General features: G+C 34.5%; 1 protein-coding gene across 1 annotated transcript; it reads right to left on the bottom strand.

Moving 5' to 3' along the window:
• Positions 1 to 1,131: 1,131 nt before the first annotated feature.
• LOC144447213 (kinesin-like protein KIF3B) lies at positions 1,132 to 13,080 on the bottom strand. Its single transcript, XM_078137116.1, has 10 exons — positions 12,985 to 13,080; positions 12,633 to 12,739; positions 11,148 to 11,272; positions 10,564 to 10,688; positions 10,002 to 10,081; positions 8,056 to 8,180; positions 7,117 to 7,241; positions 6,570 to 6,649; positions 3,532 to 3,701; positions 1,132 to 1,169 (listed from the first exon to the last, which is right to left on the bottom strand). Exons 1-10 carry the CDS (start codon positions 13,078 to 13,080, stop codon positions 1,132 to 1,134), a joined length of 1,071 nt encoding a protein of 356 aa, XP_077993242.1.
• Between the last annotated feature and the right edge of the window lie 3,848 nt (positions 13,081 to 16,928).

Below are 16,928 nucleotides of genomic sequence, written 5' to 3' on the forward strand. Positions count from 1 at the left end.
ATATTCATGATAGCAAGGCGATACCCCTACGGAAGGACATTCAGTTTAAATCTGGCACATTGTTGGTTAGTCTATCAGCTAGCCCTCGGATGTTCTTCCGATAAAATACGACACACAGCCGAACAACGCTATCGAGGATGGAACATCCGAGGTCTAGCGAATGTCATCAGGATATAAACAACTGCCAATCAGAGAACCGTATTAGCGACAAGCACAAACAGAGGACAATAGCTAAATTTTCATGCATATTCATCTTAAGGAGGGGCTTGTATAAATAACCACCAATGCGTTAACTGAAATGTGTGAATGACAACGTCTACACTCATCAAACTCACATTTACCATAAACCGATAAGCCATAGTAATGACGTAAATGTGTTTGTCAACACTTGCATGCAGAGATTCCCCAAGGTCATAGGTTATTGAATATATTAAAGCATATATATGCATATATGGCCCAACCCACCGCTTATCGTAATCTCAATGGAATGTCCGGTCTGAAAATGACATTCGCTAGACTGCTCGGGCAAGCCCTCACATGCAAACTTCGTTCGCTTATAGTTATAGCATCGAAAGAAAGCCCGAACGTCTAGCAGCAAGACTAATTATTGGTATAATAGCAAACATTTATTTTTTGTATGTTGGGCTTCCACAGTGTCGAACCCCTTCAATGTTAGTAATGGTGTGCGACAAGGTAGCATTAATTTTCACCTAAGCTTTTTGCTGTATATGTCAATGATCTTAATATGAAGCTTCAGTTGGCATGCGCTGGATGTTGCTTGGTAAACACTGTCATAAACCACTTGTTCTATGCAGATGATCTAGTTTTGAATTGTCCTTCAGCGAAAGCATGCATTGCGCAAAGTGCTATTAGATATTTGCGAGCATTATAGAAATGACCATGATATTATTTCATACTACCAAAACGGAATGTATGGCTGTTTTCCCAAGGTCTTGGAAACCGAGTAGAATTCCCCACATATTGTCATATGGCAAACCCCTGCAGTTTGTGAATACTAAAATTAAAAAGTATCTAGGTTATATTATATTGTGTCTTCATCAGGGGAGGACAACGCAGATATAGAAAGGCAGCTTTGTTGTTTATATGCTTGAGCCAATTTGATTGTACCTATTAACTTCTGCCATTGCTCTCAAAATGTGAAAAGTACCCTAAAAGAAAAGTGAAAAGAACCTAATATCCAATAGATAAACTGGCTGGTGACACAACATTGATAGGCAAGATGACAAAAAATGATATTTGGAAATTGCTGAAAATTGATAATAGGACGTCTAGTTACAGGTTAAGGTATATTACTTATATTACTTGGAAACATGATTTAACCTTTTCACCACCAGTACCCATACATGGAGACATGTTTAAGTGCCCAAAAGTACCCAATATATAGATTTCTCAATGTTCATTTACCCATACATAATTCACGTAACTCATCATTATGACGTTAAAAGCTTGTTATTGCTTCCAAAATTTCTGCTATAACTAGTTCCACACATGCATTTTAGTCCTGTTTTTCTAACTTGCCATTTTGAAGATAAGGAAGTAAACAGTTTAGAACCCAAATGATGAGCGATTGCAATTTTTATTTGTGTTTTCACTAACAAAATACAATTTTTCATGTGATGGAAAAAATGAACAACTCTCATAACATCTACAATGGCAATTTGACAACTACCCAAAGAAATTTTCACTTAATTTTACCAGAAATACATTGTTGAATGCAGGTAATCTGTCATTGGAATGATAGGAGCATCAGGAGTGCAGCAAAGTCTGTTTGATCTCCCAAAGTTTGCAGGGCCCACTGTCGTGTCATGATTGGATTATATGTGACCATTTGGCTGTTGCTATGGACATGGTCTTGTTGCTAGGGATGTTTACATACATAAATGTTTTGAATGTTTCCTCACTTGCCTACCAGATCATGTTATTTTAGCAAAATATAGTCTGGTATTTGGTTGTTGCTAGGGTATGGTCATTTGTGTCAAAATGTTGAAACAAATAATTAGTACTTTTTGAGATACACATGTTTTTGACCAAAAGACAAATTTTTAGCCCTTATTTGCAAATTACTGATGAAATCATCTTGTTATGAACAAATCTTAATCTACACAAAGTATACAAACATTATAATTATATACATCACACCTGTTTTATTCAATCTTCAGTGGCTATCTGTTCAGCAGAGAATCAACTTCAAAATTGCCCTATTTTCAATAATTACAATTTCTCACTACAAATATAAATTATGGTTTCCATGCATTTTCAATTGCAGCTCCAATTCTGTGGAATCAGCTTCCTTTTAACATTAATTTGGATATCACTATTGAATCTTTGAATGTAATCTAAATCTTTTTTTAAGTAATAATAACAAGTGTGATTTTCTTGGAACAAAGACTTCGCCATTTTATCATTTTGGGGACATCATAACTTTTATCACTGTCGTTTTAGCTTTGTTCACTTTGTAATGTTTATTTTATCTTTCTAACCAACTTTGTTGTCATTTTATCCATTTTCTTCCCTTTTGAGTATTGAAAAGAACACTGAGACACACAGGGTAGTACACTTTCTTTTAAAGAAATTAATTATCATTTTTATGTTATACAGGTATCCAACTGTTGCTGTTGGTGAGGTTGTGTTACTTGGCATATTTTCATACTTATTGCAAAAGTTTATTCATTTGTGTACCCATTCCTGTTGTTACATTTGCAATATACAAAACAATTTGGCTGTTGCTATGGGGTTGGTTTTGCTGCTAGGTAGATATGTTTAATGTTTTTTCTTGTCCACTATCCTAAGAGACTGGAGACTCAAATCAACATCCCAACCAAATTTCAAAATAATGTTGCCTGTGTGGTTTTTGACTTTAAGTCTCTCAAAGATGGGCAGACAGATGGACAAATGCTTCCAATCAAGGACAATTTTGTAAAAGCTAATACAACATTTCAGCCTCTCAAAGAAGCATTTCCTGTTACAAGTTGACAATGGACAATGCTCTACAAAATCCATGTGAAAACAACAAAGACGATGACCATTAATTACAATATGACAAATACTCCACTATTTACAAAGATGAAGACAAGAACGAGTGGGAATTAACGCTATACTGCACGCTGCCTGCATTTTCAATGTGTACTCTTCAATGTCATCAAAAGAGTATCACACTACTATACCTTTTAATGAAGTGGTCGCGATATTTTTCTGTGATCATCAGTTTTATGTTCAATTTTACCCTGAAAACACTTTTAGTTAGTAGTTTGTTATCATCTACAACTGACACAAAAACACCAGTGTGTTTGCTTGAAAGCAAATGCCTTATCAATGGTAATTAACATATCTACTAAACACATCAGTGCATTTGCTTCAATGCTAATGAAAGTCAGCAAAGAAAATATCAAACACAAAATCAAAGTGTGGCAAAGCACCAATCCAAAAACAATTGAGTACAGACAGACAGACACTTAGACACACATGCAGCCCGACTGGCTGGCAGACACAAGTATGCATACATACATATACCTGCAGTCACCCTGTTTTGTCTCTTCTTTAATTTCCTCTGACAACTGCTGAGTCCCTTCTTATCTAGCTGTGATTTTGGTCTTACAATCTCATCTTGGAATTCTTGAAGTAAAGCATCCTTTGGATCCTCGTTAATCTTTGGTTTATTCTTCATGTTTTTCTCATTATATCTATAGAAACAGACAAGAAATGATAGCTAGTTGAATTGATATATTTGCATTCAAGATATATCTAATGATGGGTATTAAGGACTCTAACACTTTACAGGATTTATTAGAAAGCTAGCTAAGAGATAGTATCGCTTACTTATCATGGCATCGGTAAGTTAAATTGTGTGAGTGACGTGTTACCCAGTCAAAGTTATCAAAGACTTGGTATAGTGAGCACATGGAGGAGTCAAACCTATATCCCTTTATTCCACCTGAAGTACTGTAACCAGTTAACACGTCAACTGGTACATTTCATGCAATTATACTGAAGTGCCCTATACAGTATTGTTATGATTTACACCTCCACTCACATAGTCTAGATCCTATACAGTATCATTACCATTTACACCGATCCACTCACAGTCTAGTTCCTATACAGTATTGTTACCATTTACACCTCCACTCAGTCTAGTTCCTATACAGTATCATTACTATTTACACCTCCACTCACATAGTCTAGTTCCTATACAGTATCATTACCATTATACCTCCACTCACAGTCTAGTTCCTATACAGTATTGTTACCATTTACACCTCCACTCACTAGTCTAGTTCCTATTCAGTATTGTTACCACTTACACCTCCACTCACATAGTCTAGTTCCTATACAGTATCATTACCATTTACATATCCACTCACTGAATAGTCAAAGTCATTACTCTAGAAGTACTGTGATGCACAAGATGGAATTTAAAATTCATCCACAGCCACCTATACAGTCATTAACATCATGTCTTTGTTAATCAATCACAAACTTCTAACCAATATATCAGTACAGTCCCTCATACAGTTAGTGTTTATTGGGGCAGTTATGTAATATTTAAATATGGTATATTTGTCAGCTCAGGATGCTACTTAGGGGCCATGTCATTTTAAAACTGATGTGCGACAAACGTAATTCCTTCATTTAGCGGGAGAGGGGGTAAGAGTTCATTTCATTTTGCATGCGTCAAAATCGCTATAAGGATTTTTAATTCTTACTAAGTAAAATGGAATCAAAAGAGGCAATGCTATTTTTCTTGTCTTGAAGAAATGACAGTCAGAACTTTGTCAACATATACGGAGAGAGATGCATATAAAATATATGTATGGCCAAGTAACCCACCAAGCCAGGGAGTGATGTGCAATAAATGAATGACAAAAACAACCACTTGATGGCTGCGAAAACATATGGTTTTTATTATTCACCAACACCTATAAAGCAGAAGTTCCTGAATTCAAGAGACTTTCTTTCCATTTGTTGGGTCATATCACAACTATAAATGATGGTAAGTGACGAACGCACATGTCAACCAATTTTTTGTGACTGGGATGATAAGACTACAGCCCAAACAAGGCACTACACTTAATGTAGACATCACCTCATTTACTTGTACCGCCAACTCTTGTTTTTAAAACACCCAACATAACTTTACATTTTAAGATTACCAAATGCCAAATTCTAGACGGGTTAGCTGCTTATAGACATGAGGAAATTCATCATACACAAATATAAACAACACTGCACTCCACTACGTAGGTAACGACATGTGATCTTGTCATCGAAAATTAATGAAGTGGGTACATGATAAGCTGATCGTTCAGTCCTAGTGGCAACTTTTAAAGGACCTTCACGATAATTGATTTGAATAGACTATGTGGAGAGGACGTTGCCAAAATCCACCTATGCGAAGGTTCCAAGTTAGGCCATGTCGGGGTTTAACATGAAACTAATATGAAATGTAAATCTGGAAATTACCAATGAGATGTCACATTTTTGACATGACCTCTAAACTTGGACTAGATTGTCATAGATAGTGTGGTATTGCGAATGTTTATTTCAGCATTCACAACAAGTTGATCGTTCGACTGATGTTGATTCAATCCTTCTATTAACGTGAAAATCAAAAAGTTTGATCGCCTGAAAGAATTATCCAGCAATAGTTTAGTAATTCCAAACAGATTTGTAGATGTTTTCAAGTGATAGTTGAAACATGCATGGCTGTGAAAGCCACAGCCATCGCCAATGTGTTCATAACTGTCTTGGTGAGAAAGTCAAAATCAAGGTGTATAAATTATGGAAACGTGCCAATAAAAATGGCTGACAGAAACAACTTGAAGGCTAAAAAGCATGAGAACTGGTAAATACAATTTCCAGTTGAAACTATGTTTTGCAGACACAGCAAAATGTTTTACAATTTGAAATGCAATTAGAGTTTGTTGAGTTTATATGGATGTCATGGAATATGATATAACATGTACGATAATGTACTATGTAGGACAGGTCGTTCATTTTCCCATTTTGCATTAAGACATTTGCAGATATGGTATTTGGTGGAATGTGGGTAACTATGGGAACAAAATTTTTCCCCAAATTTGAGGATGGCCTTTGACCTACTTTCATGTATCCCATCATCTACAACTTGATGTGTGCATGCAGATGGAACGTCTCAAAACCTCTGACTGCATGCTCCTGTACAGCTATATTTTTTAGCTGAAGATTTTTTACCAAAAACCATACTTTTTGACCGAAATAGAACAGACAGACAGACAGACAGACAGACAGACAAACAGACAGACAGACACTTAGTGATGCCTATAGCACTACTGAACCTTATCTGTTCAGCAGTATTTGACTTTAAGTTGTTTACACACATCCAGACAGATAGACAGACAGACAGACAGACAGACAGACACTTAACATGCCTCTTGTACAACTAAACCTTATCAGTTCAGTTGTGCTAACAAAAACTACTTCATTTTTGTTTTTCTAGACAACACAATGTGAAACAACAAAGACTTGAAGTTCATTGCTTGTAATTCAATGAGAATAACAAGAAGCTTGCTTACCCAACAGCTCTGTTCTGATTACCAACATTCGTCACATGTTCAATTTCTGTCACACTTTTTGTAACAAATGAGATGAGATCCTGTAAATAAATGAAAAAAACAGTGACAACAAATAACATCACATAAATCCATCAAATATTAAAGTTATGATTTTTCAATTTCAATTTTTTTAATAATGATATAAGAATACATATAAATATGACTTTATAGCTACATATACTTTGGTTTTACAGCTTTGAATGCCATGATAATAGCAATGTTAAATCTACACTAGCTGAAACAGGAAATGTTTTTTTTAAAAGATGTTTTGCTGCAAGTAATGACTTTTGTACTCGTAACATACACGTTCAACAATATTGAACAAACTATGGGTAATTATAGATGTATACATTTATGATATTACAATGAATACCATCAAACGGATGTTTGGGTTTATACCCTAAAATCAATGAACAAACATGATCCTGATATCAAACAATAATGTCCCACTTGCAGCTAGTGCAGTTTGCAAGTTGGAAAGTTAAACTATTTTACTCTAAATACTCACCATAACATAAACACCAACATCTGGTCTCACTAAATACTGTTGATTTTCTGACTGGGATATGCGTGTACATATGTAGTCAAAGGAATCTGGAATCAAATCTTGGAGGTCTGGATCACTCCATACACCTGAATAATATGATATCATACAGGTAGTTTACAATTACCATTACTCAGATAATTTTGAGCATTTTGTATTCGTTCTCAATATTTGACACAACTATCTTGACAAATACAAGTTAAACTTGAGGAGTTTAACACATCAATTTCAAGATTACTGTAAATTTGCAAAATGCAACTTTTTGCTGGTTTTTTATTTACATTAACTTTAAGGAGTCTGTTGAAAAAATGCATCAAATATCTTTTATGAAATTTATTCAATCATTCTGATTAATAGGGTTATCTCTTTACAATTAGTTACTGATTAATAAAAACAGTAGCAACAACTCACAAAACTAAGCTATGTACTAGGATTTGGAACATTACAAGGTATACAGACTTTACGTAAATGTACATGTACATAGTATTTGCTTTGTGTGAAGTACGTACTACTGTACACTGTACAGCAAGCATTCAACTTACTAGGAAAGACACAAGTCAAAACCATTATTGTTTGACGACTGTGCTAGATTACAAAAGTGTATGATAAGATGCTTTTGTTGTCGGATAGTGTAAACAAGTTGCAAGTTCTCAATAATGTGCATTGCAAGATAATGGAAGTCATCAGAAACTCCACTCTACCATGAGCACTGTACAAACATGTCACAACACTAATTTTATTCTGCATCTATATCTTAACTGAAAGTTCAATTTCCACTGTCGTACAAGTTTATGTTAAAATATTAGCATATGGATTGATATTCTCCTGAAAAGTCCTGACATTAGCAAAGACGATTCCATCATCTAATTCAACAACTAATTGTTATAATGTTTAATAACTGACCTTCCATAGTAAACGTCTTGCCCGTACCAATTTGTCCATATGAAGATATTGTAACATTAAAGTCCTCTAGTACAGAGTCGACTACAACACGGAATCTCTCGTCGTACAATCCTCTTTGTATAATACTGAAAAATTCATTAAAATAGAGAAATGATTCAGGTACGTACATGTACATGTATAATTGTCAAATTAAAATGATGGTACATGTAGCTTAGGGCAAGTTTGTGCATATAATCAACGGTGGTAAAACTAGTTCTGATTAGCGACTGGCAGTATCACGAGAAACCAACTTGGTAATAATATGTCTATGACTGCTCTCAATCATCCAGTTATGAAGTTAATCACAAAGCAATTACAATCTATCATGATACTTGAATTGCTGTACAGTTGTTTTTGAAAGGCAAGGGTTTCATGTCCTATCCTAGACACTTCTTCAGGCCAACATGATCTAATGGCAAATGGTTTACAAGACACCTGACGGAGTAGAATTGTCATAAGATGATGAGAACCCAACACAAGTCTACTCCAGATGTCACCAACCATCATGTCATTAGATCATCAGTTGGCCTGAAGAAGCATTTAGGATAGGATGTGAAACTGTTGTCATTCAAAACAACAGCAAGTCAAGTATGATAGATTGCAATTACTTTGTTACACACTTGGTAAGTTATAAACAAGAATATCTGCAGACCTATCACACTACCAGTATACATAAAAGAAACTACTTTATTTTCTCCCATTAAAGTTTTATCCAATAATAATGTCCAAGAAAAACATCCACATTTATTGTTCCATAAAAAACAGAACAAAAAAACATTATACAGCAAACCTCATAATACTGTTGGGCTTTCCTGTTTGATACAAAACTATGGTGGCTTGTTAGGCCAAATAAAAAAAGTTGTTTGGTTCCGGTTACCCGACCGTACCTAGTTTTTTCACACCAACCCTAAACAATTGTTTAAGTATTCGCAAAAAAAATAATGATAAAATTGCGAAAATTGTGAAATCTCGCAAGGAACAGTGGATGCAGAAACTGACATCAACTTCAAAAAAGACAATATAAACCTATTCTCCATATCTGTAATGGCTGTACATTTGATAGGAAGAAATAAACAACACAGAAACTATTTGGAAAACAGTGGAAAACCTGAACTAGACACTCACACATGAAAACAAATATATAATAAAATAAACAATCTACCCACCCCACCTATTTTAAAATTAAAGGTAATCGGTACCACACAAATTTTTTACACCTTAATGCCACTGGCTGATTTTGAATTTCCAACATTTTCATCTATGAATTTTTTAGTTTATTGTCAAAGTTCAAAACAGAAAATGTGGAAAATATACAACTTAACAAAACAAGTGAAAATGTTGGAAACTCAAAATCAACCTGAAATAATCCCACCGTGGTGGAAAATATTCACTGTGGTGGAAATAATTCCACAGCGGTGTAAATAATTGTCACCAAAAATCACAGTTTTGACCTAAATCACACTCCGGTGGTAAGATCATTTTGATTTGAACAAATTCCCAACTGGACTTGACACCCACAGTAATGCATACATCAAATGTCATGGCAACCGATTCAGCAGCATTTGACTAAGTTGTTTACACACACATATCCACACATATCCACACACATCCACAGACAAACAGACACTTGGCCATGCCTATAGCAGTACTGAATATTATCAGTTCAGTTGTGCTAAACAAATACCAATAAACAAGACAAGATAGACACACAGCCAGACAGACAGAGAGACAGACAGACACACACACACAGACACACAGACAGACAGACAGACAGACTTAACCTTATCAGTTCAGTTGTGCTAACAAAAACTACTTCATTATTGTTTTTCTAGACAACACAATGTGAAACAACAAAGACTTGAAGTTCTTGCTTGTAATTCAATGAGAATAACAAGAAGCTTGCTTACCCAACAGCTCTGTTCTGATTACCAACATTCGTCACATGTTCAATTTCTGTCACACTTTTTGTAACAAATGAGATGAGATCCTGTAAATAAATGAAAAAAACAGTGAGAACAAATAACATCACATAAATCCATCAAATATTAAAGTTATGATTTTTCAATTTCAATTTTTTTAAACAATAATATAAGAATACATATAAATATGACTTTATAGCTACGTATACTTTGGTTGTACAGCTTTGAATGCCATGATAATAGCAAAGTTAAATCTACACTAGCTGAAACAGGAAATGTTTTGTTTTTTTTAAAGATGTTTTGCTGCAAGTAATGACTTTTGTACTGTCTCGGAACATACACTTTCAACAATATTGAACAAACTATGGGTAATTATACATGTAGATGTATACATTTATGATATTACAGTGAATCCCATCAAACGGATGTTTGGGTCTGTACCCTAAAATCAATGAACAAACATGATCCTGATATCAAACAATAATGTCCCACTTGCAGCTAGTGCAGTTTGCAAGTTGGAAAGTTCAACTATTTTACTCTAAATACTCACCATAACATAAACACCAACATCTGGTCTCACTAAATACTGTTGATTTTCTGACCGGGATATGCGTGTACATATGTAGTCAAAGGAATCTGGAATCAAATCTTGGAGGTCTGGATCACTCCATACACCTGAATAATATGATATCATACATGTAGTTTACAATTACCATTGCTCAGATAATTTTGAGCATTTTGTATTCGTTCTCAATATTTGAGATAACTATCTTGACAAATACAAGTTAAACTTGAGGAGTTTAACACATCAATTTCAAGATCATGGTAAATTTGCAAAATGCAACTTTTTGCTTTTTTTTTTTTTACATTAACTTTTAGGAGCCTGTTGAAAAAATGCATCAAATATCTTTATGAAATTTATTCAATCATTCTGATTAATAGTTACCGCTTTACAATTAGTTATTGATTAATAAAAAAAGTAGCAACAACTAAGCTATGTACTAGGAATTGGAACATTACATAGTATACAGACTTTACATATTCTCCTGAAAGGTCCTGACATTTGCAAAGACGATCCCATCATCTAAATTCTAATTCAACAAGTTGAACTAATTGTTATGTTTAATAACTGACCTTCCATAGTAAACGTCTTGCCCATACCAATTTGTCCATATGAAGATATTGTACCATTTAAGTCCTCTAGTACAGAGTCGACTAGAAAACGGAATCTCTCGTCGTACAATCCTCTTTCTATAAAGCTGAAGAATTCATTAAAATAGAGAAATGATTCAGGCATGTACATGTATAACTATCAAATTAAAATGATCAAATTAAAATGATGGTACATGTAGCGAAGGGCAAGTTTGTGCATATAATCAACAGTGGTAAAACTAGTTCTGATTAGTGGCTGGCCTCAGTTCAGTGGTGTGGTACGGTACCGTCACCGACTATTTTTGTTTTGTAAAAGAAATCTGAACATGCTGAAGCGAACTATATGGTTAGACATGTCTTACAGTACGATTTTTTTTTGGCATGAAGTTCACTACTGTGCTGAGTCCATATGAACCTGTGTTTGGCAGCATGCATGATGTAGTGATTCTCTAGGTAGACACAATGATGGCAACAAAAATTCCAACATCAGTGTTGTGTCTTTTTACAGTAATTGCAACTGGGGTACACACTACATGTACTGGGTATGTATCAAAATAAAAACAATTGACTCCTATACTAGTACCATATGCTGGAAAGCAAAACATACAATCAAACCGCATTGTTTTTCAAAAAAAAAAACATCATATTGACGATGTTTTATGAACCTAACTTGCCTTCTTTATTAGTTGAATCACAATTCTCAAAGCATTTTACATTTGTACGTGTTTTCTGTTGTTTCACGTTGACCATGAGCACACACTTGGGAAAATTTGCTAAATGTTTGCATTTATTGTACTTGTATTTTCAGAACTTGTTGGCATTTTTAAAGTGCTATTTCATAAACTGCTGTGTAATGAAGCTCATATTTGTCATGTACATGTATGTTACTAATTGCTCATACATAACATAAACCCCTTAGTGATGATGATTTTATGCCAAAACATTACATATTCTGTGATTATCTATTGTATGGAGCACTCATTGTCCCTGAAAATCACAGATTCATAGACAGCAAGGGGTAGTTACCAGACAGTCACGATGTATACAAACTTATAGACATGAGGCACACAACATGTACATGTTCCTTCATAGAAACCAAACTTCGTAGTAATTTGTAAATGTTATACTCAACTGCTGGCAAATAACATTTAATATATTGCCAGAGTTAAAGTATGGGTCAAATAAATCCCTGTGAATTGTTTTTCCAATACAGGTTTTTTGACAAAGGATTGGAAATCATTTTATAACGATGTTTGAAGGCTTTAAATGCAAAGTAGTCCTGGGTGAAGTTGTGGTTATGTATCTTCAGTTTGAGCACTGTTGGCATAAGAAGAGATTTGTTTGGCCATAAATGGGGAAATGACTGAGATATGCATATTATCATAAGGTTGTTATATTGTCTGAGTATATATGAATTGGTCTAATTCAAACATTAAATTGGTGGGGTTGCAAACATCATTTTTTTACCTGAGTGGTTTTCTAATGTTGATGTCCATTTCAATCACTCCTTCATGCCATGCAGCAATTTCGTCCTGGTTCACTGGTCGACGTCTGACCACCACCTCTTCCTCTGACTGAAAAACAAAATGATCAATATGTTTCTGATTAGAGAAATAAATACCAAGGAAAAGTGTCATTATTATACCGGTACTTACTGAATGAAGAAAAAAAGAAAAAAGATTTGGAATTAATAAAAACCTCATTTTCCCCATGTTCCACCACTTAGATTTTCCTAGACTTTTGATATGTTGCTCAGCATAAAATTCTGAGTAAGATGCACTTTAAAATTATTTCTGTTGCAATTATGTCCGGGTCAAACCTTATTTGGACTATAGTGTGGTATGATTGAACTACATGTCTTCTTATCAAAAATAACCTTTCTGTGTTTGTCTTTCACTTTTTCTCCAACACCCATGACTGTCACCAAGTTTAATACATGAAACCCCCCTTTGTCTTGCTAAATTTTTGTTTTTCACCATAAACTTAGAATGACATATATTCCAAGGTGAACACAATATCACTCAGGAATCTTGGAGAATATATTATATGAATGATTGATAAACTAAATTAGAAACACAGACTTGTTTGATAGTGATCTACTAAAGGGCTACGTACTATCGCCAGGACTTTTATAGTACAGACACAGTGCGTGCAAAGCTTTGAGGAAAATTAGATTTTACATCTCCCCCATGTCATACGTAATCTTGTTTTTCCCAGACAGTATACAACTATCACTTGAGACAAAGTCAGGATTAAATTGAATATCCTCATTGAATGACCGTATACTATGAGTAAAATTTTGTCAGCAAATCATAAGGTGGACAACATAGCCTGTAGTAAGTGAATTGAATTACTAGTATCTTGTTCTGAAACAGTTGTAGTACAGAAAACTTTTTGATGACATTTTTTTAATTTCTATTTTGAAATCAAGGACATTCATCACATTTCATAATATTCAAACCTGTTCAAAAACATTTTCATTAAAATTACCAGATTGCTCAGTGAAGAGAAGGAAGTTTGAGTCAGTGCCATTATTAAATTTAACATTTATGAACAAAATTATGAACAAACAAGTGAATGCATGACATCAAGTGGCCATGCCAAGTCATTTTCTAATATACACTGCAACAAGTCATATTGAGAATGACATAGTCCCTGCTATGATTGGGTTTTAAGGAACTGGCAGTTTATGTTGTCATTTTCTTGATATCACTACTCTGATCATGCAACAACACTTGTGAACCTAAATCAAACAGACTTAGATATGTTGTGTCTGCTCGCTGGACATGGAACATGCCTACTCATGTTGTGTCTCCTCTTTGGACATGGGACATGCCTACTCTTCAAAATGACGTGATGGAATAAACCATTCAACAATAAAGGATGGGTTGGGTACTGGGGGGGGGGGACCTGTTCAAGCATGTCTGAGTTATGGCTTTGGTCATGGAAAATTCGCAAAAAAAAATGGCTGCCAGGCAGCCATACTGCGATCATATCATGACGAAAAAAGATATGCACATGTATGTCATAGAACACTGTCCTAATAGCAACTTTGAATGAGATCTATTCATGCATGTCTGAGTTATGGCTTTGGACATGGAAAATTCGCAAACCCTGTACCAAGTTTGAAAAAAATCGGTCCAGGCATCTCCAAGAAATGGCTCTGGATGAACAGACGGACGGACGGATGCACACATGGACGGACGGACGGAACCAATCCATAAGTCCCCATCCCGGACTTCATCCGACGGGGACTAAAAAGTCCACATTTTAGCCAGAAACAGGGGTTAAATCGCCTCAGTGGTCAGGAGTTTTAAAATTGCCTACAAACTCTGGGGGCGGGAGGAGGCGGGGTATCTACTTCCCAATAAAGATGACCTCAAACAACCCATGGAAACAACCTTGTTCAAAATATGGGGTTAAAACGTGACAAAAGTCGTATGTGTATTCAAAGAGGTGGGTCATAAAACTTCAAAAATCAAGACTCAAAAGTCTACATGAGTCAAAAAAGGGGAGGGAGGTAAAAAATGCAATACATGTTATATACCTTTTCTATGGGTCTTCACCCCTGTCTAAAATTTGTCGAAATACCCCTCTGAATAATACTATAGACCTATAAATTAGTGCATGTGTAGTGTGTGATACACTGGTATCAGCAAGCTTTGAGTAGAAAGTATCTATTCATACAAATGTCCACTCTATCATTTATGTAGAGCCACGCCCAAATTCAAATAGGAAGTAGGAATTTGGTGCTTATTTCTATTTTGCATTACCTTCCAATAGAATATCTTCAGCATTACCGTTTTCTAGAATTTTCAAATTAACATTGGAGGTGTAATTGCATTGGGCCAGAACTTAAAGTCACCCATGTACTTAAAAGCATCAGTTTAGTGATTTGTAGTGACAGTAGAAAATTAGATAACTTAAAAAAAGAGAAATAACACAAAAAACATAGATCATTAATTGCAGGATGGAAATCAAATTTGGAAATTACCCTTATTTCTAATTCATTCATTGAAGTGTACTTTAGAAAATAACTTGGCTACTTGATGTCACACATTTAGGTTTCTTGAAACATGCAAACTGGTCAATGAGTATACATGCATTAACAGTTATTGACATGGGTTTGCAATTATATTAACACATTTAACTCCATTTCTTGTATCGTTCTTTATAATAGCTAAATTAATCCATGACAATAATAAACTCAATCAGAGAGATGTCCTGAAATTTTTGGTTACTAAACTATGAATATTTGTATGTCCATGAACAGATAATGATACTTCTCATAGGGTTCCTGTCTATAAATACATGTAAAGCAATGGATTCGGTTAGCAAATTACCAGATACAATTAAATTACAGAAAATGTGAAATGTAAAATTAACTATGCAGGATCATGTGGAATGTCATTTGCAAGAACAAAAAGAATGTTTCTTGTCAACAGATAGGCGGGGAGGGTCTCAGTGTGGAAGGGGGGGGGGGTTGTTTTGTGGATGAACTGGAGGGGGTCACAACAGAAATTAAAAGTCACCGGCCCACCTCCAGTCATAAAAGCTGATAGTTCCCTTCCTGCTGGTGATGTTAATTGAGGTCACTTGAGGTCAAAGATCAATCAATATCGATAATCTAACTATACCTTTCAGTAAGACTGGTATATAATTAGTCTTATATTAATATGTTGTAATATGTTGGGTTGTTTTTTCCATTTATGTCACATTGCCTACTGTAATAGTTAATTATTTAAATGAAGACATTTGAATCAACTTAATTTCTAATTACCTTTTTTTTCAGGTTGAGTTCTTTCATTTCTATCCATTCTGGATTCACTACTGTAAAGAAATGGAACATTCAACATTATACACATGATAACACTTATAAATCATAATAACCATACATTATCAAATTACCTATGACCACAGGAAATTCAGTTAGGTGGCAATATTTTTCAAGCTACCTTTTTACAAATGTAAGGAAGTTTCTTAAAAAAGAACACCAATGACATGTAGCACTTCATTTTTTTAAAATTTTTTTTTACCACATTTGTTTGCCAAAATCACACACAATCACCAAATATGGGGTCCCCAAAAATATGCGGTCCTACGTTTTTTTAATTAAGGAGGCTCACTATTAATTATTAAATTACACTACAGGTTCTCCCAAATTTGTACAGGTGTAATCAAAGACTTGAAAAATCAAAATACATGTATGACAAAAATATTCAGTGTCAAGAGTCCAGTGTTCTCCCTGAACAAGGTAACAGGGGCACAGCACCCTCTTGGAAATTCATTGGCGCCCCCTTGCAAGTTTTGACGGGAAAAAATGAATCAAATATTTTTTCAACAAACGAGGCAAAATGATTTACTTCTCTCGCGGTTTCGCTACGATCTCATGGTCGCCATTTTGGAAAGTCAAATATCTCGGTAAAGAGGCTATTTATATATATATATAGTAAATAGTATCAAACTCGTAGAATAGAGTGCTCGATGCTTGGGTAAGCAGGGCGGGAATAATCAAAGTGAGTTGGTTGGAACTCTAAAGTTCCAACCAACTCACTTTGATTATATATATATATATATATATATATATATATATATATATATATATATATATATATATATATATATAGTTTTGTATATATATATATATATATATATATATATATATATATATATATATATATATATATATATATATATATATATATATATATATATATTATGTCAAACTTAGTGCGAATCACATTCATGCATACTTTTTTCAAA

The sequence above is a fragment of the Glandiceps talaboti genome, chromosome 16 (assembly GCF_964340395.1).
Source record: "Glandiceps talaboti chromosome 16, keGlaTala1.1, whole genome shotgun sequence".
Taxonomy (NCBI): Eukaryota; Metazoa; Hemichordata; class Enteropneusta; family Spengelidae; genus Glandiceps; species Glandiceps talaboti.